Here is a 26,967-nt window from a genome sequence, read left to right on the forward strand (position 1 = left end):
GTTACCATTTTTCCCTCCATGAATTTCGACCCATATGGACTCGACGTCCTCATTTCCTTCGCTAATATCCTCCCTTAAAGTGGACTTTAGACAAGACTTTACATAGAGACAAACCCCTCCTCCTCTCCGATTTTTACGATCCTTTCTAAACAGACTGTAACCCTGTAAGTTAACTGCCCAGTCATAGCTTTCATCTAACCATGTCTCGGTTATTCCCACTATGTCAAAGTTACCTGTAGATATTTCTGCTTCTAGTTCTTCCATCTTGTTTGTCAGGCTTCTGGCGTTTGCAAGCATGCAGTTTAGAGGATTTTGTTTTGTTCCAATCTCCTCGCTGTGGATTGTTTTAGAAATGTTCTTACCTCCCTTCTGAGTATGTTTTCCTGGATCTTCTTTGTTCAAGTCTAATGTTTTTCTTACCGTCCCCTCTTCTTCTAGTTTAACGCCCTCCTGATGAGTGTAGCGAGTCTTCTGGCGAATGTGTGTTTCCCAGGTTTGTTGAGGTGTAGTCCGTCTCTGGCGAGGAGTCCATCGTACAAGTAATTCACACCGTGGTCCAGAAATCCGAATCCTTGTTGTCTGCACCATCGTCTTAGCCAGTTGTTTGCATCAAGGATCCTGTTCCATCTCCTGGTGCCATGCCCGTCTACTGGAAGGATAGAAGAAAAAACTACCTGTGCATCCTGTTCCTTTACTTTCTTCCCCAACTCTTCAAAGTCTTTGCAGATTGTCGGTAGGTCCTTCCTTGCCGTGTCATTGGTGCCAACATGTATCAGAAGAAATGGGTGGACGTCCTTGGAGTTGAAGAGCTTTGGTATCCTATCGGTCACATCCTTGATCATCGCACCTGGAAGGCAGCATACTTCTCTTGCAGTTATGTCCGGTCTGCAGATGGCTGCTTCTGTGCCTCTCAGTAGTGAGTCTCCCACCACCACCACTCTTCGTTGCTTCTTGGCTGTACTTTTTGCTGTCACTTGTTGCTGTGTGCCCTTTTCTTTTTTGCTTGCTGGTATTGCTTCATCCTTAGGTGTGCCATCTTCATCCTCTACAAAGATTTGATATCGGTTCTTCAGTTGTGTGGTTGGTGATTTCTCCATGGTCTTCTTGCTTCTTTTGGTCACATGCTTCCACTCATCTGCTTTTGGAGGTTCTCTGACACTTTTTTCACCTTCTGTGACCAGTAGAGATGCTTCTGTTCTGTCTAGAAAGTCTTCATTCTCTTTGATGAGTTTCAAGGTTGCTATTCTTTCTTCCAGACCCCGCACCTTTTGTTCTAAAAGGGCCACTAGTCTACACTTCTGACAGGTGAAATTTAATTCTTCTTCTGGTCGATCTGTGAACATGTAGCACATGCTGCAGCTCACCATGTAGGTTGTCACATCTGCCATGTTGCTCCTAGATCCTGCTGACTTGCTGTGTGTTTTCCTTCTTGTGTAATCTACTCAGCCAAGCTCTCTTGCAATAATGTCCTACAGGCAAAAATTTGCGCTCCTTACGGCGCGCGGTTTGGTGATTCTTTCCAAGCAGCTGCTCCCGGCTGTACCCAACGATCTTCTAGCTTAGGGAGACTCTTCGCTTTCCCAGAAGGCACCTGGAATATGCAAATTAGCCTCCTCAAGCTTGAATCCCTGGTTTGATGATTCTTTCCAAGCAGCTGGTCCCGGCTGTACCCAACGATCTTCTAGCTTAGGGAGACTCTTCGCTTTCCCAGAAGGCACCTGGAATATGCAAATTAGCCTCCTCAAGCTTGAATCCCTGGTTTGATGATTCTTTCCAAGCAGCTGGTCCCGGCTGTACCCAACGATCTTCTAGCTTAGGGAGACTCTTCGCTTTCCCAGAAGGCACCTGGAATATGCAAATTAGCCTCCTCAAGCTTGAATCCCTGGTTTGATGATTCTTTCCAAGCAGCTGGTCCCGGCTGTACCCAACGATCTTCTAGCTTAGGGAGACTCTTCGCTTTCCCAGAAGGCACCTGGAATATGCAAATTAGCCTCCTCAAGCTTGAATCCCTTGATCAGCAGCAGGTTCTCCCAGCGGTGATGATCCCAATCCTGGATAGATGGCTATTGTCCAAATGAAAGACTGAGGCACTGAAACGTTTAACCAGTTTACTTTAACAAAAAAGGATTTACAACCAGTCCTGACACCGGAGTCTGTATGGGAACTCTGAGTTACTTTGACCCTGCCGGGGTCTTCGCCTCTTATTGTACGCAATATCTGTGTGGCCCTGCTGCTGTATGTGAACTGGCTGCCGGCCCAATCTGTCCCCTCCGGGTCCTGGTTCGACGGGCAACCCGAGTCCTTTTATCGGCTTACCCCCTCCGGGAGTACCGCTGAACTCTGTGTCTGTTGCTGCGTCCGACCCTAGTGAAGCTGATATCACCTCACGTTTTTCCGGTTGCTGTATTATATGTAATGAATACAGCCACGGATCCGGTATCCGTCTTTGCGCCTGTTCTGGGTAGTGATTAATGCTACCCGGTTCTCACAATGTCCTTTTTCTCTATCCCTCTTCTCCTCAGGCCGGTGATTTGGGCCTGGAAACCGTCATAGGGCTGTTAGAAATTCAGCTGTATGACCTCTCACTTTCAACTCCTTAGCCCAACTGCCCAACTGCCAGTTCTTCCCTCAGACCAGAATGGATCAAGGGGAGTCTCTGGAGCTCCCCCTTCTGGCCGGAGGAGGTAGTGCAGTCTTGCTATTTTAGTATTTGTATTCAGTGTCAGTAACTATATTTGTGGCAAATACCTCTAGGGGTGCCACATGTCCATATGCAGTTAGTCATGTACCTATTTATAATGATATACAACCACTAATGAGGAAAATAACTAATAAGTACAGCAAGGTATAGTTACCAATTCTGAGCGCTCCTGGAGACCCACCACACCCGACGCGCGTTTCGCTTGAAATGCTTCGTCTTTGACCCCCATAGTTTCTTTGGTGTATCTATATATTGCCCTTCATGGCCATTTATTTGGGATATTATTAGGTGTTTATATAAAACCTAGTTTCCTCCTTTTTTATGTATAGCAACGTCCCTTACATATGGGATTCTCTTGCTCTTTTTGTTCTTTATCGTTCTTTGTCTGTATTCCATAGAGCTATCTCTCGTTAGATATACCGTACTTTTATTCAGATAAAAAATGACGGTACCAAAATTCTAAACCAAAGTTTAGACTAGTCATGCATGGTTTTAAAATCTCACATAAATTATAAAAAGACGTTCATGCTGAAATCAATCAGTGTTTGTTTGCTGGTGAAGGCTGCAATAGCTTTCATGTAGAGTTGACTTGAAATGGACGATTTCCAAGCAGATGTCCTGTGGTGCATTATAGATTTGTTAGATAGCCAAGTATAAGGTAAATCCAAGAATGCAACTAATATTTTTAAAATACCCTCTTGAATAATAAATAATAATAAATGGGTCTTTTGGTTATTTATCATTTACTTGACCTTATTTTTATAGCTTTGAGTATCTCATTCCAAAATATCTCTGACTTGATCATGAATCTCTGGATGTGGCAGTGACTGCAGCTCTTATGTATTAATACTATGATCTCATCTTCCATTATAGAAGCCCTAAAGGATTTTAAAAAAATGGTAATGTGGTCTCAGTTTTCTGTATGTGAAGAATAAATCAAGTGTGTCTATAGAACTTTATTTTGAATCTGCATTTATTTGCAGTTATTACCCCCTAATCATCACCCCCCAGGCTCTCTCTACCATCTATTACCATTAGTCTAAGTGCTGTTAGTAGGGCATGCTCAGATGTATCTAATGACCCTGTCTAATAAAGCATCTGACATGTTGTTGCCCAGCCCAGTTATGCTATGCTGAATATTTCAGCTGCATTTGCACCTAATGACCCTGTCTGATTAATAAAAAACAGATGTACCTGTGACATTGTCTAATAATACATCCCTCAGACCCTCTCATGACATCCTATTTGCCTTAACAGAATGATTATGTTACTCTATGATCAGCTATGCATGCAGGGGTAAGCATGAAAAAATAGTGTCTCAGTCCCAATGTTCTACCAGGTGTGGGGGGGAGCACACTCACTTGTAGTCCGCAGACCTCCGCCTTCTCCAGGCCTCCATCTTCAGGAGCCGCCACACATTACTCACGGGACACTCAGCTCGTTTCAACAAGCAAATATTTACTGGACTGTTCAAGTTCATCAGATTGTAACATGCAGTATTGGGCACAACACTTCTTAATTCCTTAGTACTGTAGGTCTTCAGCTTTACTATCCGTTCCTCCTGGAATATCCCTATATCGACTGTTCCTGTCAGTCCCGGGGATTTCCCATCCAGTCCCGCATTGCACCCGCGATCCATTACCTACCCATCACGCATATCCAAGTCTATCATCCCTTGTACGCTAGTAGATAAAGCACTCTAGTCTTCATAGTACCTTGTACTCCAGGAGATAAGGCTCTCTTTTTAGTACCTGTACCAAGCCTTGATCTATGAATGTTGCAGGATTGTCCACAAGGGATTTCAGTAACGCCTCCCACTGCCATGAGCAAAAGATGCTCAACCACTGCAACTTGAATTTGACTTTGGCTACTGTACTTCCCTATCTGATCTGCAATTAGGAAGCAGGTCCCCTTTACTGGGGCTTGTCCCTCCCACTATGAGCTAGTCCCAAACTTTAACTATGTCTGTCCCTATATCTGTAGCTGACAGGTATACTTTCACAAACATACATTAAACATAGTATATTTATACTTTGCATTCCCTATATTTCTTTCTGCACCCTATACTCATTATACTAACAATATTTATCCCCACATGATACATTAAGCAGATTACACCTATAAGTCTTAAGGTACCGTCACATTAAGCGACGCTGCAGCGATATAGACAACGATGCCGATCGCTGTAGCGTCGCTGTGTGGTCGCTGGAGAGCTGTCACACAGACAGCTCTCCAGCGACCAACGATGCCGAGGTCCCCGGGTAACCAGGGTAAACATCGGGTTACTAAGCGCAGGGCCGCGCTTAGTAATCCGATATTTACCCTGGTTACCTAAAAAAAAAAAACACTACATACTTACATTCCGGTGTCTGTTGCGTCCCTCGCAGTCAGCTTCCCGCACTGACTGTGAGCGCCGGCCGGCCGTAAAGCACAGCACAGCGGTGACGTCACCGCTGTGCTTTACGGCCGGCGCTCAGTCAGTGCGGGAAGCTTACTGCGAGGGACGCGACAGACACCGGAATGTAAGTATGTAGTGTTTTTTTTTAGGTAACCAGGGTAAATATCGGGTTACTAAGCGCGGCCCTGCGCTTAGTAACCCGATGTTTACCCTGGTTACAAGTGAAGACATCGCTGAATCGGCGTCACATACGCCGATTCAGCGATGTCAGCGGGTGATCCAGCGACGAAATAAAGTTCTGGCCTTCTAGCTCCGACCAACGATGTCACAGCAGGATCCTGATCGCTGCTGCGTGTCAAACACAACGATATCGCTATTCAGCGACGCTGCAACGTCACGGATCGCTATCGTTATCGTTCTAAAGTCGCTCAGTGTGAAGGTACCTTTACTAAAGCTTATCTCACCCTATAATCACTACTTTTTGTTCTAACCTATGTTTACCTCTATACTTATACACTAAACATTGCTTATGCATTACACATTACCATACCAACATATACACCTAAAATTGTAATACGCAGTTCACACTTCACGTGACACAATGTATGCATAAAATGCATGACATCATTTACATAAGACAATTGATGATTTCTGGGGCAGGAATGCGACTGTACAGTCCACCATTCTTACAGATGCAGAAAGAGGCAGAAGGAAATTAACAAGACTCAAATGTACAAGAAAGAAATTTTTATGTTGCGCTTGTACTGTATATTAACAATAGTCATGCACATACTGTGCTTTGGAAAAAATATTGCCCTTGTAGAAAACCCTTTTAATGACACGAGAAAATATTTTGCAAATAGTATGTATGATTTTTTTAATGGCTTGATTTATTATTATTGAATACTTTATTGCATACATTTTATTGGTAGCATATTTTTCTTATAGATGTGTTTTTTCTTTCGAACATTTATAGGGTCACTTTCCCTTGTTACTACTAACCATACAAGTACATTGGAACAACTGCTGCTTTTTCCTCTCCTAATGAATAATCACAAATACACAAAAACATTTCTCCACCTTTACTTCACGCCAAGCTTTCCGGCTGAACTCTGGAATATTGTTTTGTAATTTACAAATATTACTATTATAAATATCAATCAATATGGTAAAAAAAAGGGTCTGTAAATCTAGCCCCTCCATCAAAATGGCGCATATGTAAGAATTATATATGGATTTGCATTGCAGCCTATCCTGATGATATATTGGAGGTTGAATTTTAGTACTCACTAGAGAAGAGCTAGACTTTAACCTTCTACATACCAGGGATATTGTAGATCCACCAGAGGACATCGAGGTTCACAAGCCTAAGTGGTCACGCATCTTATATTTATTCTTCTTGTAACGTTTCTCTTTCATGTTTGCATACTAACATATCATTCTTCAGCCTAAGCTGTATCATGTGTAGGTATATGCTTCTCAGCTGCTTTCTCTCTTTTCTTGGCATTAGACTCGGAATAAGCTGCCAATTTGTGAAAGGTTTTCTTTCAGCTGAAGTGTTTGGCTGCTTGGTAGACTTCACAGTCAGAGGTGCTGACAGCTTTGGGTTTACCTCCAATGTTTGGATCTAATGGTCCGTTCTTCTGTGGTCCGGTTTACGGAGTATTCCCAGTAGTCACTAATGCCTACAGTGTTCCCTTTAGACTTGTTCGGGCTCCAGAGACCAAGAACATTATAAACTGATTGTGAAGCCAAAAAATACAAACCAGAAAAGCCACATAAATATTTCACGAGCTTTCTATGCATTTCTTTATATAGTGAACAGTCACAATCATGAGAATCCCGACTATAGCAAAACCATCTCTTAACCACTTTTGTGCCCTGTAGCTGGAGGAAGTAACTGAATACCGTCTCTGTCACCCCTGTAGATTCAGAGACATACTGCGTCTTCCAAGACAGAAAGTATCGAATTGGCGAGAGATGGCATCCTTACCTGGAACCATACGGACTTGTATATTGTGTTAACTGTTTGTGCCGAGAGGTAATATGTCAAAATGATATATTGTGTTAATGTTTTGATGACTGTTATAGTTTATGACTGCCAATGTGGACCTTCTCCAATATGCCACATGATGTGTCCCTTCTCCAATATGCCACATGATGTGTTGCCACAAAAGTAATTTACTAGTATAAGATCTTGTATAACATTCCAGGTTTTATTTAAATATAGTTGGAAACTTGTGATGATCGCCATGTCTCATAAGCATCATGTTAAATTGCCATTAATATATTTTTTTACCTGTTGTAATTGTGCTGCTGTTCTCAATGTTGTTTCTCTTTTGTTCCCGGGCCTCTCCATTCCTGAGATATGGCCCCCTCTTCCCTGTATATAAATCTAGTCTCGGTAGCCAAATAGGCATGATCCTAAAGGAGACTCCCATGGGAAAGAGTTCTGATTCACGCCCACTTCTAAAAGGTTAGATTTGTAAACAGGGTGGAGAGTGCCAAATATAAGGAATGGAGAGGGGAGATAAAAAAGAAAAAACACCATATTCAAGAGAACAGTCACATTTACACCATACTCCATAACTACATATCTATGCTAAGTGATAGGTTCTCTTTAGAACAGGGGTCCCCAACCTGTAGCTTGGGAGCCATATGTTGCTCGCGGGCCCATTATGTGTAACTCACGGCTGTCTACCAGTCAGTTTGGTGCATTAGCATCAGGTGTAGCAAACAGCTATTAAAGGGGTTTTCCCGGGAACAAAGTACATTTTAATCAATAGATCTTGGAATACTAGTAAGTTCCATAATTGGTTGTGTAATGTTCCTGTGCCAAGATAATCTTATAAAAGTGCCCCTGCTGTGTATGAGTAATGGTTGTGTCTGACCATTCAGGAATATGGTCTGATCATACCACAGCTCCTGAGCAGGGGAGGAAGCAAAAGAGAGAATACACACATTACAGCAGGGGATCACAAATATTTTTTTCTTTGAGGTAAAACATTTTTTTAAAAATAGTCAGGCAAATGCTTTACCTCACAAAAAAATCAGTTGTGATCCCTTTAAGAGTAGATCTAGAGATGGTGATGTTTGAGTGTAGCCCTGTTCAGAAGAGCAGATTTAAATGGGGGTAAGATAGAAAACTCTAGAGCTTGGTACACTTCCTTTGGTGTGATTTCAGTGGAAAAGCTTTGGCTGTCATTATAGCGGTAATAGGGGACTCTGGGCGTCACTACTGAGAGTAGGGCAGGAGCTGACTGAGGCTGAGGCTCATGCTCTTCTCACAGAGCTGAATGTGGCTTGCGACCCTCTCTCAAGGTCATAAAGGTTGGGGACCTTTGCTTTAGAGGAATAGATTTTATTATTAAGGCAGTATTACATAATCTCCTGGAATGAAAGTTGGCTTTGTTCCAGCACAGGGGCTCCATTAGATAGTCCTTGTTACAAACACTCCAAGCCAAGTCTACATTACCATTAGAGGTGAGTGACTCAATTTGATAATTGAAAATTATTTTTCATCATTTATTAGTCCTGGTAAACAATTCCAATTTGCTCGCACAAATTTCCAAAAATTTGATTTTACACAATATAGAAGATTGCATCAGCTAGAGAAGGCTCATATGACCTCGGGTACTGCCTGGCAGGCTTCCCAGAATTGCCTTGCAGTGGTCACATCATATAGTGTATGACAGTCAATCAGGAGGAACTATCATAGTCTGTATAAAAGCAGAGACATGGAATGCAGAAGCCATTTTACAGTGAATCTGGATAGTGAATGTGAGATCTTTTGGAACACCTGGAGTGGACCCGCAGATCCACGACAATGAACCTCACTAGGGTAAGTTGACCAGGTAGACCACCCCCTATAAAGGGAGCATTAGGGGCAGACCCAAGGGAGTCTATTGCCGCAGAAGCGTAGGTAGTAGGTGGTACAAAATAGAGAAGCTGGGCGTAGGACGGACAGAGCGGGGTAAGATGAAGTACAGTTTGGTAAGAGCTGAGTACAAGCGAGACCAAAGGAGCAATAGGAAGGGGAAGACACAAAGGAAGCAGGACAGGACAGAGACACCAGACTAACAGAGTATGGAGCGGACACTGGGAAGGCTGGACTGGACGAGGACACGAGGAAGCCTGGGAAAGGCCGAGAAGCTGAACTGGCTGGACAGAGCGGAGACTCAGAAAAGGCAGTGCAAAGACAAAGGTGGACCTGAGTCACAGAAGCCCAAATGACAGACAGGCAAGGAGCAGAGGAAGGAATCGCCTTAAATACATGGAGTGCTGAAGGACTTCCAGGTCACGGTCCTCCAGGATCACAGAGAGGAGATACAGAGTGCCTGTAGATCAGAAAGAGGAAGTGCTGGAGTGGGCGGTGCGCATGCGCACCCGACGAGAACCAGGGAGTAGAGAAGAATGAAGGAGAAAACGCGCGCCTGCAGGAGGAGCGCGCCGCAGCGTGTAAGTATGAGCGGGGGGAGCGGTGGTGGTCCCGGTAGCAGGCACGGCCGCAGAAGGAGTGGCCGTGACAGTCAAGGAACATTACTTATAATAATAATATAATAATTTTATTTATATGGCGCCAACATATTCCGCAGCGCTTTGCAAATTATAGAGGGGACTTGTACAGAAAATAGACATTACAGCATAACAGAAATCACAGTTCAAAATAGATACCAAGAGGAATGAGGGCCCTGCTCGCAAGCTTACAGACTATGAGGAAAAAGGGGAGACATGAGAGGTGGATGGTAACAATTGCTTTCATTGTTCGGACCAGCCATAGTGTAAGGATCGGGTGTACATGTAAAAGCTGCATGAACCAGTTAACAGCCTAGGTATGTAACAGTACAGACACAGAGGGCTATTAACTGCATAAAGCGTATGAGAACATGATGCGAGGAACCCAATTATGGTTTAAGGTTGCTGTTTTTTCTTTTTTTTTTTAATGGGCCACACAGGGATTACTTCTCATAGCCTACTCATAGAGATTGGGAGAGAAAACTATATAACACGGAAAAAACTCTAAGGCTGTGTTCACATTGTGCCTGGTTTGCGTGTATTGCAACAATAAAATAGTTTGCCTGCATTTTTTGAAAATTACTGCAAAAATGTTGAGTTTCTACCACAATCGCAGCAAATAGCTGCAACGCAGAAACAAAGTGTGAATGCAATCTAAAGATTGTGGGTGTGTGTGTGTGTGACACACTGTTATAGGGCATCTGAAAATGGCACAATGTTATAGGGTATCTGTAGCTGACCTACTGTTAGGCATCTGTGGCTGATATAGTGTTATACAGCATCTGAGGCTTGTGCTAGGGAACTTCGGTGACAATAAAAATAGAGCACGAAAATATTTAGTAGACGGCATTGTACATATTTTAGATTTCCAAATATTGAAGAGTGTAAATAGTCAAATTGTTATTTTCATCTATTTTACGTTATGCCTTAAAGAAAATCTCTCATCTGGGACATACACAGTTGTGTGAAAATGTTTGTCCCATTCCTGATTTCCCAATCTTTTGCATGTTTGTCACAATTAAATGTTTCAGATGACCAAATAAATTTAAATATTAGACAAAGAAAACACAAGTAAACACAAAATGCAGTTTTTAAATGAAGGTCTTTATTATTAAGGGAAAAAGAAATCCAAACCTTCAGGATCCTGTGTGAAAAAGTGATTGCCCCTACATAAACCATAAATTAACTGTGGTTTATCACATCTTTGGGAAGCTGAGTTCAAATTTCCTAACCACACCCAGGCCTGATTACTGCCACACCTGTTCTCAATCAAGAAATAATTTAAATAGGACCTGCCTGCAAAGTAAAGTAGATCAAAAGTGCTCAATAGCTAGACATAATGCCGTGACCATGCAGCAGATCAAAGATCTAAAACACACCAGCAAGTCCACCTCTGAATGGCTTAACAAAATTAAGACTTTGGAGTGGCCTAGTCAAAGTCCTGACCTTAGTCCGATTAAGATGCTGTGGCATGACCTTAAAAAGGTCGTTCATGCTCAGAAACCCTCCATTGTGGCTGAATTGCAACAATTCTGCACAGATGAGTGGGACAAAATTCCTCCAGAGCGTTGTGAAAGACTCATTGCCAGTTATCCTAAACACTTGATTGCAGTTCGATTGGACCCTTTCATGTTGTTTGACCCCTAAACATGGGTGTCAGAGCCTGTAAGTGACATAAACATAAAGCTATCTTAAACCAGTTTATAGTCAGCTGGCAGCTAATAATCTTGAAACATCAGTTCCCTGAACCGCCCTGATATGAGAATTTTGTACCATCTTTTTTTTCTTGATGGATTTGTGGTTTTTGTATATTTTTGTATATAATATTTTCACTCCAAATTTGGGTAGAAGCTTAAAGGGGTTTTCTCACCAACAAAGTACACTTTAATCAATAGATCTTGGAATAATAATAATTTCCACAATTGGATGTATTAAAAAATCTTCCTGTGCTGAGATAATCTTATAAATGTGCCCCTGCTGTGCACTGTGTAATGTCAGTGTCTAACCGTACAGGGACATGGGCTGATCATACCACAGCTCCTGGCCAGGGGAGGAAGCAAAAGAGAGTGTACAAACAGGACAGCAGGGGATCACAGCTGAATCTTTCGGTGGAGTAAAATATCTCCGTGCCTGTTTAAAAACATGTTTTACCTCACAAAAGGAATCAGACATTACACAGTACACAGCAGTGGCACATTTGTAAGATTATATCAGCACAGGAACATTTTTTACATCATCCAATTATGGAACTTATTAATATTCCAAAATCTATTTTTTAAAATGTACTTTGTGGGACAATCTTTTAAGTCTGAACATGGTATAAATTCTAGGTAATACATAAGTGAAATATGACTGTGTAAAAAGTTACAGAAATCAATTATTATTGATCTGGAGTTTTCTGTTACAGGGTGGAAATGTTTTGTGCAGCAGAGTGAGATGTCCAAGTCTTCACTGTAGTAATCCGGTCTATATTCCACAATTGTGCTGCCCACGATGTCCAGGTAAGCTTCATAAAAATCAGATATGTCTGTACTTAAGTTTGCATATTTATTTTTGTCTTTCATTCTGTTAGATGTGAAATTGTTTTTGCTAGGCTGGCTTTACACATAAAGAAGCCTGGCACTACGGCACCTCGATCATATAACGCAGCCAATACACAATGTTTGTTTGACATGTGGTTTGTCAGAGAATTTACTATTTCTAAACAGAGTTTGGAGACATTTTTGCAGATTTTTTCCTGTAGAAAAATAAACTGAAAATACTTTTTAAAGCCACATATTTTCCCCAAAGCTCTCAATAAGATGATGCTGGTAGATCTCTTTGCTTCTTTAAAAATCTCTGCAGAATCATTTACCATAGAGCAAAATGGGTTTTTCCACATAGTGCGAAATAGCCATTGTTCCCGCATATTACTGAGTAGCTTGTAAAAGGCTCATACACTGACATGCAAACTACCCCATAGACCAAGGGTGGGCAATTAATTTTCTTGAGGGGTCACATGAGAGACAATGACTGTTATGAAGGATCGAACCAATAGGCTGAAATTAATTCTACTCAATATTAATATCAACATATTAATTATAATTATTATAGAGGGACACCGCCGTGACACAGGACTGTGTCGGCTTCCTCCACTTCGCCACCAACGCCTACCCCTTGCCTGCACATGCGACAAAGACGATAGCTACTCCTAATCAAACTTGCAGCATACTACACCTCACAGGGAGGTCACTTCCACAACTATAGTCCAGAACATGTCTGTGTCCCCGCATGTATAAGTGATACAGCACTATATCTTTATGTTCCCCCCGGTACATTACAGAGAGCACAAGACGGACACAGCCTGAAGTTTATTGCCTGTTGTACTCGCAGGACAGCCACAAGTCTCGTTTCAGCCGGAAATACGGCTACAGTGCATTGGCATACGTTCTCTAGCATCCCAGCTGGGTTATGCAACTACACTACCTTATCTGACTCACCAAACGTACAGGGTCCTTTCTTTATATGCAACCGAGTTCTAACAGGCGATTTTGTGAGCGAGGCCACAGGTTGGCTGAAATGTCAATTCGCCAAGTACCTATTTTCACTTACTCAAGTTTAATAAACTTTTGATTAATGCATTTGGAAACCATACGAGTGCAGTGATTATTTTGACTTTATGACTTGTGGGATCGACTATCCCGTTCACTGGCACCGTGAACTTTATTGATTGTGTGCTAGCTTTCATATCCTCTATACAAATTCCATCCCGACCATCTCCCAGGGCCTGTCCGCCATCGGCAGGGGGTAAGGCAACATAGCTGGCCGTTGCCGAGGAGACTTGTTCTTGGTGCAAGAGACAAACGCCCGAACATAGTCTGCGACGTCACGAGCCATATGCGGCCATCAATATGTCCTCGCCAGTAGCTCAGATGTCCTTTTGGACCCAAAATGTCCACCCACCCTGGACGAGTGAGCCCAAGAGAGAACCTCTGGATGCAGATTGGATGGTACAAAAGTCTTGCCCGGAGGCACAGACGCGAGCGAAATCGGGGCCACAGTTCTCAGGCTCTCGGTGGGGACAGTAAGCCGAGGCTCCTCTTCCTCCTCCTCAGATGATACAACGGAGTGAGAGAGAGCGTCGGCATGAATGTTCTTCTCCCCAGAAAGAAAATGAAGGGTGAAATGGAACCGGGAGAAGAACAAGGACCATCTTGCCTGGCGAGAATTTAACTGCTGGGCTGTCTGCAGGTACACCAAATTCTTGTGATCTGTGAAGACTTGGAAGGGAAAATGAGCTCCCTCCAAGAGATGTCTCCACTCCAAGAAGGCCATCTTCATGGCTAGCAATTCCCTGTCCCCGATGGTATAATTCCTCTCTGCTGGTGAGAAGGTCTTAGAAAAAAAGAAGCAAGGTTGCTTCCAACCTTGAGCATCCTTTTGGAAAAGGACTGCTCCAACACCAACAGATGAGGCATCCACCTCCATTATAAATGGCTTATCTACTTAGGGGAGATGTAGAATGGGAGCGCTAGCGAAGTGTGACTTAATGGAGAGAAAGGCGTTGGAGACCTCCTCAGACCACAATTTGGGATTTGCTCCCTTCTTGGTGAGGGCAACCAAGGGAGCTACCAAAGTTGAGAAATGTGGATTGAACTGGTTATAGTAATTAATGAACCCCATAAAGCGCTGCACCGCTTTAAGAGAATGGGGTTCCTGCCAGTCCATCACAGCCTGTAGTTTGGCAGGATCCATAGCCAATCCCTGGACAGAGATGATATAGCCAAGGAAAGGTAAGGACTCCTGCTCAAACACACATTTCTCCAACTTTGCGTATAGGGAATTTGCCCGTAAGAGATTGAAGACTCTGCAAACATCTCTCCAGTGGGAGTCAATATCTGGAGAGTAGATGAGAATATCACCCAGAGAGACTACGACCGAGGTGGAGAGCATATCCCAGAAGATGTCATTCACAAAGTCTTGGAAAACGGCTGGAGCATTACAGAGCCTGAAGGGCATCACCAGATATTCATAGTGCCTATCCCTGGTGTTAAAAGCCGTCTTCCATTTGTCCCCCTCACAGTTGCGAATCAGGTTGTAAGCACGCCGCAGATCTAATTTTAGTAAATACCCTTGCTCCCCGAAGCCTATCAAAGAGCTCAGATATCAGGGGCAAAGGATACTTATTCTTAACGGTGATGGCGTTAAGATCCCTGTAATCTATGCATGGACGTAGTTCCCCGTTCTTCTTCTGCACAAAGAAGAACCCAGGCCCTGCATGTGACACTGACTTCCTAATGAATCCTCTTGCCAGATTTTCCTGGATGTACTGTGACATTGCCTCCATCTCCATGGATAGACTCGACCCCGGGGAGGCTCAGCACCAGGCAAGAGGTCAATAGGACAGTCATAGGGGCGATGAGGCGGAAGGGTCTCCGCAGCTCTTTTGGAGAACACGTCCGCATAGGGCCAATATTGCTTGGGGAGAGAGGATAGATCTGCGGATACCTCAGTAGTAGCAACCTGAACACATTCCCTCTGACATCTACCCTCACAAGATTCACTCCATCCCAAAATCCTGCCTGTGGACCACTCAATATGAGGAGAATGGTACCGTAGCCAAGGCATCCCTAACAGGACCTCGTCAATTCCGTTAGGAATGACGAGCAGAGATATAATTATTATTATTATTATTATTATTATACATTTTTATAGCGCCATTTATTCCATGGCGCTTTACATGTGAATACGGGGCAAATATAGACAAATACATTAAACATGAGCAGATAACAAGGCACACGAGTACATAAGGAGGGAGGACCCTGCCCGCGAGGGCTCACAGTCTGCAGGGGGTGGGTGAGGATACACTAGGAGAGGGAAGAGCTGGCTGTACGGCTGTTCAGTAGGTTGAGGATCACTGCAGGCTGTAGGCTTGTCGGAAGAGATGAGTCTTCAGGTTCTTTTTGAAGGTTTCTATGGTAGGCGCAAGTCTGATGTGTTGGGGTAGAGAGTTCCAGAGTATGGGGGAAGCACGGGAGAAGTCTTGGATGCGGTTATGGGAAGAAGAGATGAGAGGGGAGTAGAGAAGGAGGTCTTGGGAGGATCGGAGGTCGCGTGTAGGTAGGTACCGGGAGACCATGTCACAGATGTATGGAGGAGACAGGTTGTGGATGGCTTTGTATGTCAGTGTGAGGGTTTTGAACTGGAGTCTCTGGGCGATAGGAAGCCAGTGAAGGGCTTGACACAGGGGAGAGGCTGGGGAATAGCGGGGGGACAGGTGGATTAGTCGGGCAGCAGAGTGTAGGATGGATTGGAGTGGTGCCAGAGTGCTAGAGGGGAGTCCAGAGAGTAGGAGGTTGCAGTAGTCGAGGCGGGAGATGATAAGGGCATGCACTAGCGTTTTTGCAGTGTTGCGGTCAAGGAAAGCACGGATCCGGGAAATATTTTTGAGTTTGAGACGACAGGAGGAGGCAAGGGCTTGGATATGTGGCTTGAAAGAGAGGGCAGAGTCGAGGATCACCCCGAGGCACCGGGCGTGTGGGACTGGGGATAGTGAGCAGCCATTGACATTGATGGATAGGTCTGGTGGAGGGGTAGAGTGAGATGGGGGAAAGATGATGAATTTTGTTTTGTCCATGTTCAGTTGTAGAAAGCGAGCAGAAAAGAAGGCTGAAATGACAGACAGACAGTGCGGGATTTTGGTAAGCAAGGAGGAGAGGCCAGGTCCGGAGAGGTAGATCTGCGTGTCGTCAGCGTAGAGATGGTACTGCATACCGTGGGATTCTATGAGCTGTCCCAGGCCGAAAGTGTAGATGGAGAAGAGTAGGGGTCCTAGAACAGAGCCTTGAGGAACACCGACTGACAAGGGGCGAAGTGAGGAGGTGGTGTGGGGGAGGGAGACACTGAATGTTCGGTCTGTCAGATATGACGAGATCCAGGAAAGGGCCAAGTCTGTGATGCCAAGGGATGAGAGGATTTGTAGCAAAAGGGAGTGGTCTACAGTGTCAAAGGCAGAAGACAAGTCCAGGAGAAGGAGGACAGAGTAGTGTCGCTTGCTCCTGGCAGTTAGTAGGTCATTGGTGACTTTAGTTAGGGCAGTTTCAGTTGAGTGATGGGAACGGAAGCCTGATTGTAACCGATCAAAGAGGGAGCAGGAGGAGAAGTGGGAGGACAGTTCAAGATGGACGTGTTGCTCCAGCAATTTGGAGGCATAAGGGAGAAGAGATATTGGGTGATAGCTAGACACAGAGGATGGGTCGAGGGATGGCTTTTTGAGGATGGGTGTGATCTTGGCATGCTTGAAGGATGAGGGAAAGACACCTGTTGTGAGTGAGAGGTTGAAGAGGTGTGTTAGGGTTGGGATGAAGACCGTGGAAAGGTTAGGGATGAGGTGGGATGGGAGCGGGTCAAGCGTGCAGGTGGTGAGGTGTGATCTTGACAGGAGGGTGGAGAGCTGATCTTCTGTCATGGTGGAGAAGCTGGTTTTGGAGGAGCAGGGTTGAGCAGCTAAGAGGGGCAGTGGGCGCTGTGGGCCAAAGCTTTCTCTGATCGTATCGATCTTCTGTTTAAAGAAAGAGGCGAAGTCATCAGCAGAAATGAGGGGGCAGGGAGGAGGTGCGGGGGGACGGAGTAGAGAATTGAAAGTGTTGAAAAGCTGTTTAGGGTTGTGGGACAGGGAGGATATGAGGGATGAGAAGTAAGTTTGTTTTGCGGCAGTGAGCGCAGACTTGAAGCTGGCGAGGGACTGCTTGTATGCAGTGAAGTGGTCGGCAGAGTGGGATCGCTTCCATCTCCGCTCAGCAATCCTGGAAGCCCGTCTCAATTCTTTGGTCAGGCTGGTCAGCCAGGGCTGCCTGTTAATTGTACGAGTTTTACTATGCATGAGTGGGGTGGCCGAATCGAGTGTTGTTGTTATTGTGGTGTTATAAAAAGTGGCAGCAGCATCTGTGTCATGAAGGGAGGCTATGTCTGTGAGAGGGAGAAGGGACTCAGAGAGTGATTGTAAGTTGAGATGTTTGAGATTTCTGCGAGGGTGAGTGAGTTTGTGGAGTGGGGGTTGCACACTAGGAGAGGAGAGGGACGAGAATGTCAGTAGGTTGTGGTCAGACAGGGGGAGGGGTGTGTTAGTGAGGTTAGTAAGGGAGCAGAGGCGGGTGAAGATGAGGTCCAGCGTGTGGCCATCTTTGTGAGTGGCCTCAGAGGACCATTGAGTGAGGCCAAAGGAGGCAGTCAGTGATAAAAGTTTAGAGGTAGCTGAGGTGAAAGTGTCAATGGGGACATTGAAATCACCCATGATGATAGTGGGGATGTCAACAGAGAGGAAATGAAGTAGCCAGGTGGTGAAGTGGTCGAGAAAGGTGGAGATGGCTAGTTCTGGGGGGCGGTAGATGACAGCCAGCTGGAGGTTGGAGGGGGAATAGATGCGGACAGAGTGCACCTCAAACGAGGGAAGAGTAGCGGAGGGTGGTAGCGGGATTGGAGTAAAGGAGCAGGTGTCGGACAGGAGCAAGCCAACTCCTCCACCGCGTTTGTTGCTGGGGCGAGGGGTGTGAGAGAGGTGGAATCCGCCATAGGAGAGCGCAGCTGGAGAGGCCGAGTCAGAGGGGGTGAGCCAGGTTTCAGTGAGGCCGAGGAAGGAGAGTTTGTTGGTGATGAAGAGGTCATGGATAAATGGCAGTTTGTTGCAGATGGAGCGTGCGTTCCATAGTGCTCCAAGTAGGGGGAGCGGGGGAGTGGGGGCTGGATGAATGGGTATGAGGTTGTCGTGGTTGGGAAAACGTGCGGAGGATCGTGGCAGGGGGTTAGAAACGAGTGTGGGGATGAATTGGGGAGGGCCGGGATTTGGGGATATGTCACCAGCAATGAGGAGTAACAGACAGATCATTAGAAGGTGGGAGCAGGATAGGACATGATGTGGCCGTGTGTGTCTGGATAAAAAGGATTGTATGTGGAGGAACAGTTCTGAGGGGAAGGTGAGATGGCTGGGGAGTATGGAGGAAGAAATGACTAGTTCCTTACTAGGAGGAGGGATTGCAGGAGATTGTAAGAAGGAAAGTAGTATGGGGGTGAAAGAGAAAAGAAACCGAAACATTGTAGTGGTTGGTGTTCTGTTACCTTCCAGTCAATTCCAGTCCAATTCAGTCTAATTCAGAATCATAATTAAAAAGATGTAATATGAATGAAGATGTATATATGAATATAATCTCCTGATGAGATGGCAACATGGACAGAGTGAAAGGGATGGTCTGGTGTGTTATCTGTGAGGGCAGTGTTGACCCATTTACCACTTGTACGGTCACTGGTTGAGCTAACATTACCAGGGGAATTGCGTGACGTTGGGCAACGGCAGATGACAAAAAATTGCCCTCCGCCCCAGAATCCACGCAGAGCTCTACCGAGTGGGAAAATGGGCCTATAGTAATTGTCCCCTTAAAGGAGAATTTGGCGGTAAACGTCGCCGTGTCTAGTGTACCTCCACCTATTACCTCTAGACGCTGATGTTTCCTCGACCGCTGGGGACATCTGGTGGCAAGATGTCCTAACTGCTGGCAAACATGACAAACCTGGAGTGCACGAGCGGTCTGGGACTTAGATCCCGCTCGTGACACTTCCATGGCTTCATGTGACTCAGAGGCCTGGACTGGAGATTCCAAAGGCTTGGCGAAGGTGGGAGCTAGCCGAAACCTATGCCTACACTGGGCTCGCTCTAACCTCCGCTCGTGAAAACGGAGGTCAATACGAGTGGACACTGCTATTAACTCCTCCAGTGGGGCCGGAATCTCCCTAGTGGCCAGAGCGTCCTTAACGTGGTCAGCCAGCCCCTCCAAAATATCGGAATAAGGGCTTTATCCGACCACTCCAACTCAGATGCTAGGGTGAGAAAGTGGACAGCAAAATGGCTGACCAAGGATGAGCCCTGAGTCAATGCCAACTGCTGGAGCGTCGTATCATGGGTGACATGAGGTCCTAAAAAGACCTGTTTCAGAGTGCTCAGGAACAACGAAGCACTCTGCACCACTTGATCGCCACGCTCCCACAGCGGCGTAGCCCACTCCAACGCCCTGTCCGACAGAAGAGACACAATAAATCCCACCTTAGCCTGCTCTGTGGGGAAACGTGCGGCCAGAAGCTCAAGATGTATAGAGCACTGACTCACGAAACCCCTACAAGACTTACTATCACCAGAAAAATTTTCTGGCAGCGGGAGACGAGATAGAGTCGGAACAGGGGTGGCAGTGGACAAGGTTGCTGCAGCCACGCTAGCAGCCTGAACAGCAACTGCGGTTACATCCACAGCTGAGGTTGTGCGCTCGAGAGCCGCCAACCTACCCTCCAGCTGCTGGATGTACAGCAAGGATTGCTGTTTGTCCGTCATTACTAGCCAGACCCTGTGTAATGTTAGGGCTAGTGGAACGCACTAAATTATAAGAGAGATGGTATAAGGTGCGTTCGTAGCCCAGGGTCCACAGAGATGGAACCTGCTGCTGAGTAATGACGGACTATATGGCGGTACAATGTGGATACACACACGGGTTAACTTCACCCTGTGTGAAGGAAGCAAACCCTGTTGCGTCACAGGGCCGCAGTACCGCACCAAGAGCGCAAGCAAGGAGTCTCAGGACTCTATCCCAAGACACAGGATTAGAGTACGTACAGACCACTTACGCTCGACACCGCAACTGGGGTGTCAAAGTAACAGAAAATAACTTAAAGCACAAGAGTGCGTGCTGTGCCACTTTGGCGGATGCCACTAACCACCCAGACTTGGGATAGGAAAGCGCTCTATAAGCGCACGGCACCACACTGGCAGTTACAGCAATAGAAACTGTATTGTGTGTCTTTATGTTGACAGCTTAGTCGGCCGCTAGACAGCAAGCATCCACCTTATGCAAACAGTCATACACAAGGGAGGGGATTTTAAAGAACGACTTGAACTCATCAACACACACACGATTCCAAATGTACACTAGCACATGGCCATGCGGCCACGCAAACCTTTTATAGCTGCAACAAGAACAGGACCTTCCCAGAAGGACCAATGGGAGTCAGCCACAGAAGAAGAACACCTTCAGGACCTTCCTAAAGGACCAATGGGATTTGCTGCAGTATCTAAGCATGTGACCCTTGATCACCAACGAGAGATCTTGCTCTGGGCATGCTCAGAAAGGGAAGAGCAGGACTTAGTCCCAAAAACATCTGCTGGCCGCTGCCCAGTACTGGCTACAATTGCAGAAGCTGGAAAGACAACAGTAACCAGTTGTCCAGTATCAGCATGAGCTAGATGATGGGACCGACGTCTCTGCTGAGCAGACTCCACTGCGGCCAGAGAAGAATGGGAGACAGCAGCGGAGATGGTTTAAGATTCCCCTGTGCAGAGGCTGGATCTCGACACCTAACATAGGGTATACTGCAATTTTTTTCACGCAGACGTGTGACATACCAGGAGTCCGGTTGTCACAGTGGCATTGCCTTCCTCACGGGGAGGGTGATGCCATACTTGGAAGCTAGAAAGATACTTTTAACATGTAGCATGCCCATACAACACTGTTGTCAGTAGGAAAGTGTGAAGGAGGAAGGAGCACAAGAGAAGTGAAGCACAGGAGAAGTGAAGAGCAGGAGGGGAGCTGCGACTGAGCTCCCTCCACGTTGAAGCGCAAGAATACTGGAAGTCGGAAGTCCGAGGTTATGGGGTAACTGTATGCCCCATAGCAAAAACTGGCAGGCAGGAGATTTCAAGTCACCTGTCCACCATTAACACCCAAAGGCACGGCAGTATATAAAGCCCAGAGTCGCAACCAGGGACTCCTGTGAAAAGGCTCGAGTTGCCTGCCATGTGTGTAGTGTCCTACTTAAAGGGACAGAGAAAGAGTTAGGACCTTGTGTGAAGCCTTAGGCAGCAAGAGACTACAACACAGCGCTGTAAGGAAGGCTTCCAACCCCACCTGGCTAGAATAATTCTAAATTGCTTCCAAGCTGGCCGGACCTCACCAGTACCTGTGATCCGTACCCTGGACTGTGGCTGCATCATACCAGTAAAAGGTAAAGCGACTGCAACCTAGTGTCCTCACATTCTTTTATGCACTTTGCCATCTACCATCTTTACCTACTACACCAGGAGCCCTGGGGCTAAGCTTCACCTGTGGGAAGCCATACCATCCTAGCTGCAGTACCATCACCCCAGTGTACCCCTTTAAGCAGCGTTGGTCATCCCTGACCGAATACCACAGGTGGCTTCACAAACAAACTTTATTCTTTATTCAACAACCCCTTTAAAGACCTTCCCTTTAACTTGGATGCCCAGGGCCAAGGACCAGGTCACTGCCACCGTGACTACCCATTTAACGACCACCAAACCCGGCACTGAGTTTCCCCTAGGCCCTAGCTGGCGCTCCAGACGTTCGGCCCATGAACCAAAATGGTCAGATGAACAGCTACACTGAATAATATTGGTCAGAGTGCCATCAGTATTTTTTCATGGAAAGGACTCAGACTGAAAATACGGTTGTATCACAAGGTTGATCCTTGTGATTGTCATTGTCTAATAGCTATGAGCGCTACACAATGGTCATTGCTCATAGCAAGTGAGTATTTCTGCTACACCAAGCAGGGCTGAAGCTCTGCTGTGGGTAGCACAGGCCATCAGATGATCGCAGCTTCTAGTCTCCTATGGAGACTATTGAAGCAAGTATAAAGTAAAACATTTAAAAAAAAAATATGTTTAAAAAATTTATAAACGTTTAAATCACCTCCCATTTGCCCCATTCAAAATAAAACAATAAAAAAAGTAAAACACACATATTTGGTATCAACACGTTCAGAATCGCCCAATATATCAATATAAAAAAATAATTAATCGGTAAATGGAGTAACGAGAAGAAAAATAAAAAAGCCATAATTATGTTTTTTTGGTCACCACAACATTGCATTAAAATTAAATAACGGGGGATCAAGTTATAAACGCACAAAATAAACCCTCACCCAGACACAGGGTTGAAGCCCTGTGTGAGCGCTCCTGTTATATATACCTCCGCCACACATGTACGTCATTAACCCTGACGTCCTACTGCTGCCCCAGCTACACAGGAGCGCTCACACAGGGCTTCATCCCTGATGAAGAAGGGCGCATCCCTTCGAAACGCGTCGGTAGTTGTTTGTCCGTAGCAGGGCTCCGTAGGCCTGTGACGTCACACGCTGCTTGTCAACGCCGGCCATTCGCATCAGTGTAACCAGGGACGCCTCCGGCCGGGACGTTCCCTGGCTCTGCACCTAGCAGCAATACCCCACGTTGGTTGCGGCCAGCACCAACAAATATGCGTCCACCTGACCGCCACCTTCTGAAAGAATATACAGCCTCCATATCCGTCACTGAGGCCGGGTAACGCTGCGTAGTACCCTCGGCACCTTACACCAAGCTGCCTTGTGGGAGCACAGCTCAGCACAGGACATTTGCCGGCAATATCTGCAATTCGGTAAGAGTATTGATTATCCTTTTTAAGTACGCAGGTGCGGCACCATTAGCGTTTGTGGGCTACACATCTACGCATGTTTGTTCCTGTACCATAGGGCATCCATAGTTTGGCAGCATATACATCAACTCGTATTTGGGTTTAGCGTTCCTGGTCGGGTGCTTCACATTATATTGCTGCATACATGTGTGGTTTCTAGATTGGATTTCTGTGGCCAGAGGCACTGGCATTTTAGTCACCCTAGCGCGGTTTCTGTTTTTAGCAAAACTGCACTCTGCTGTGTTCTCAGAATTATTACTTCGTCACCTGCCCTGCACTACTACAGTTCATCATTGACTTTAACACTTTAACAGCTCTAGACTAGGGCCTACCTCTACCCGTGGAGAGCAGTAACATCTCAGCTGTGTCACCAACCACCCCAGTGAACCTGAATCGCAGCGTTGGCCAACATACTATTGCTGAACACTACAGGTGTCGTCACAACCTAATCCCCTATAAACTATCCCCCATCATTGCCCCCATGATTTCTCTTGACATTTTAATTAATCTAATTTCGGATAACTAACAACTTACCGACATACAGTACCAGCTAAATTATTTCATATATAATCAACCCCAGGGTTCAAGACCACATTGTTTTTGTTAATTTATCCTTTTCCTTAAATTTGTTTTTCTGAAAACCCCTGTGCAAAGTCATAGTTTGTTTTAAAAAACAAATAAACAGTGCTTTATTAACCCTCCTCAGGCCCAGCGCTGAGTCTCCGCCATTGTTCCTGGTATCTGTTGTTGTCTGCATTGCGGATATCATGTCGACAGCGCTGCATCCAATCAGTAAGTTCAGCAGCTCTTGCCTGGCTAAGCGGCATGGGCCAATCCGAGTCACTGAATGTACTGGTTGCAGTCATGTCTACACCGCTGCACAGAATAACAGACACTGAGAGCTGCAGTGGAGATTTGGCACTGGATCTGGGGACTTCAACTCAGCTTTTTTTTATTTAAATACAAACTGTACCTGGGATCTTTTAAAACTGAAAAAACTCTTTACGTAGCACACTGTAACTTTAATTTTAACGTTAAAGGCAAAAAAAAGTTAAAAAGTTAAAGAAGCACTCCTCCCATCAAATTTGTTATTCTCTAATATATTGCAATCATCATAGTAACATAGTAACATAGCTAGGAAGGCCAAAAAAGACATTTGTGGATTCCAGTTCAGCCTATATTCCACCAGAATAAATCCCCAGATTGACGTCCTTCTAAAGAACCTAATAACTGTAAGATACAATATTGTTACACTCCAGGAAGTCATCCAGGCCTCTCTTGAACCCCTCGACTGAGTTCGCCATCACCACTTCCTCAGGCAAGGAATTCCAGATTCTCACTGCCCTAACAGTAAAGAATCCTCTTCTATGTTGGTGAAAAAACCTTCTCTCCTCCAGACGCAGAGAATGCCCCCTTGTGACCGTCACCTTCCTTGGTATAAACAGATCCTTGGAGAGATATTTGTATTGTCACCTTATATACTTATACATGGTTATTAGAACACCCCTAAGTCATCTTTTTTCCAGACTATATAATCCTAATTTTGCTAATCTCTTTGGATATTGTAGTTCCCCCATCCCTTTTATTAATGTTGTTGCCCTCCTTTGTACTCGCTCTAGTACCATTATATCCTTTCTGAGCAACGGTGCCCAAAACTGTATACAGTACTCCATGTGCGGTCTAACCAGAGATTTGTACAGAGGCAGTATAATGCTCTCATCATGTGTATCCAGACCTCTTTTAATGCAACACATGTTCTTGTTTACCTTGGCATATTATGTAGCACTGTGTACCTATAATTGCTTATTTTGTCTTTCTACCATATATATGACATCACATGATTAAAAACAAACTAGCTGAATGCTTCTAAGCTCTATGTAGGAACAGGAAGTCTCTTTTTCCTGCATGAGTCATCATTAGAACTGTAAAATCACTGACAGGAGGAGGAGCAGAGCAGCTAGTTCAGGAGTTGAAGAGGAGGTAGATCTGGCCTGCCAGGGACTTTGTAGTGATGTAATATTGTAGTTCTTATGGCAACTCATGCAAGGTAAACATACTTCTTGTTCCTACATAGACCTTAGAAGGATTCAGCTAGTCAATTTTTAATCATGTGATGTCATAGACCTAATGGAAAAAAGAAGGATTAACTTGATAGGAGGGCAAAATTAGCAATTGCAAGTACACAGTGTTGTATAATATAATGACTGCAATATATTGGAAGCATAAAAACTTTAATGGGAGGAGGAGTGCTTCTTTAATATTCAGTTATCCACCTGATAGATTGAGTTATGAGAAGTGGATTGCTAACCTTATCCTTTCATAAGTTTGGAGGACACTAATGGGCATATTTAGTACCTTTCTCTTTTCATTTGGCTACCGCTAAGTGTCAGCACAACAATTGTAACACTAGGCACATTAGGCAATAAATGAGGTGAATTTATTACAAGGAACACAAAAAGTGACACCTATAGATTCATAACCATTAGAAGTCTTGTCAATGGTGTCAGTATGGACATGAGTGTGAACCACTTGGATAAGATAAGAAAACCAACAAAGCATTTGATATCATGAGTGGGTACATATAAATGTATACATAAACTATATACAATCAATACCCAGGTTGGGGCTTATTTTACTTATCTTTACGTGTCTTGCATCCCTATACGTATACAGTACAGATCAAAAGTTTGGACACACCCTCTCATTTAAAGATTTTTCTGTATTTTCATGACTATGAAAATTGTACATTCACACTGAAGGCATCAAAACTATGAATTAACACATGTGGAATTATATACTTAACAAAAAAGTGTGAAACAACTGAAAATGTCTTATATTCTAGATTCTTCAAAGTAGCCACTTTTTGCTTTGATGACTGCTTTGCACACTCTTGGCAATACAGAAAAATCTTTAAATGAGAAGGTGTGTCCAAACTTTTGGTCTGTACTGTATGTGTGATGCCCCAGGGTCCTGGTTTTCACATTGCTTTCCTCACGTGGAGAGTGATGTCACGCTTGGAAGCGATGGAAGATTCCTCTTAACAGGTAATTAGCACATACAACACCGATCTGACTCCAGGCCAGAAGGGGGAACTCTACACCCAACTTCAGGGGAGCTGCTCTCTCTCGTCGGGAGGAGGAGTTAGTTGCTAGGCAGTTGCTAGGCAGTTAGGAAGAGTTTACAGTTGGTAACAGACAGTGAAGTAGCACAGAAGGACTTAGGAACTAGAGAACTCGGCCTCTCCAAGCTGAGCGCAGAGACCGGGCACCTGGAGCCCGAGGTCATGAGGAACTACATGTCCCATGGCAGACTCAGAGGGCAGGAAACTAAAAGGGACTTGTCCACATAATACCTGAGGTACAGCAGCAATCAGAGTCCGGAGTCACCGTGGACAGAGACCTCAGTGAAACGGCTCAAGTTGCCTACCGTGCAGGTATTGTCCCTGGACAGGGGAAGAAAGAGGACCTTTTTAGACAACTACAGGTATCAAGGGACTGCAGACCACGGCATGGTGGAGGACTCCCAAACTGACCTGTCAAGGGGATTTCCACTTGTCTTCAGGCTGCCTGGACTCCATCTATGATACAAGAAAACATACCCTCATATCTAATAACAAGATCCCTTCATCAACAACCATATAGATACCAATAGAGAACTATGAAGAGGCTGGATCACAAATCTAATCAATAAAACCATGACTTTTATTACAAAAAGTTAAAACCAGTACAAACAATGTAACAAACAGGTGAGGTATTATAATAAATGAGTACAAGGTCATAACAGAAGCCAAAGACTGATAAGACTCCCCAGGAGAAAGAATATAGGATACCGGTAGAAACTATATGCTAAATGTCCTTCATTGTACCGAT

General features: G+C 44.9%; 1 protein-coding gene across 1 annotated transcript in view; it reads left to right on the plus strand.

Annotated features, from left to right (window-relative positions):
- Positions 1-26,967, plus strand: part of CHRDL1 (chordin like 1) — a 202,654-nt gene that overhangs the window by 61,689 nt on the left and 113,998 nt on the right. Inside the window, exons 3-4 of the mRNA XM_069747130.1 lie at positions 7,028-7,140; positions 12,022-12,115. Of these exons, the coding sequence (XP_069603231.1) occupies positions 7,028-7,140; positions 12,022-12,115 (207 nt within the window). The remainder of the gene's footprint in view (positions 1-7,027; positions 7,141-12,021; positions 12,116-26,967) is intronic.

The sequence above is a fragment of the Ranitomeya imitator genome, chromosome 2, assembly GCF_032444005.1.
Source record: "Ranitomeya imitator isolate aRanImi1 chromosome 2, aRanImi1.pri, whole genome shotgun sequence".
Taxonomy (NCBI): Eukaryota; Metazoa; Chordata; class Amphibia; order Anura; family Dendrobatidae; genus Ranitomeya; species Ranitomeya imitator.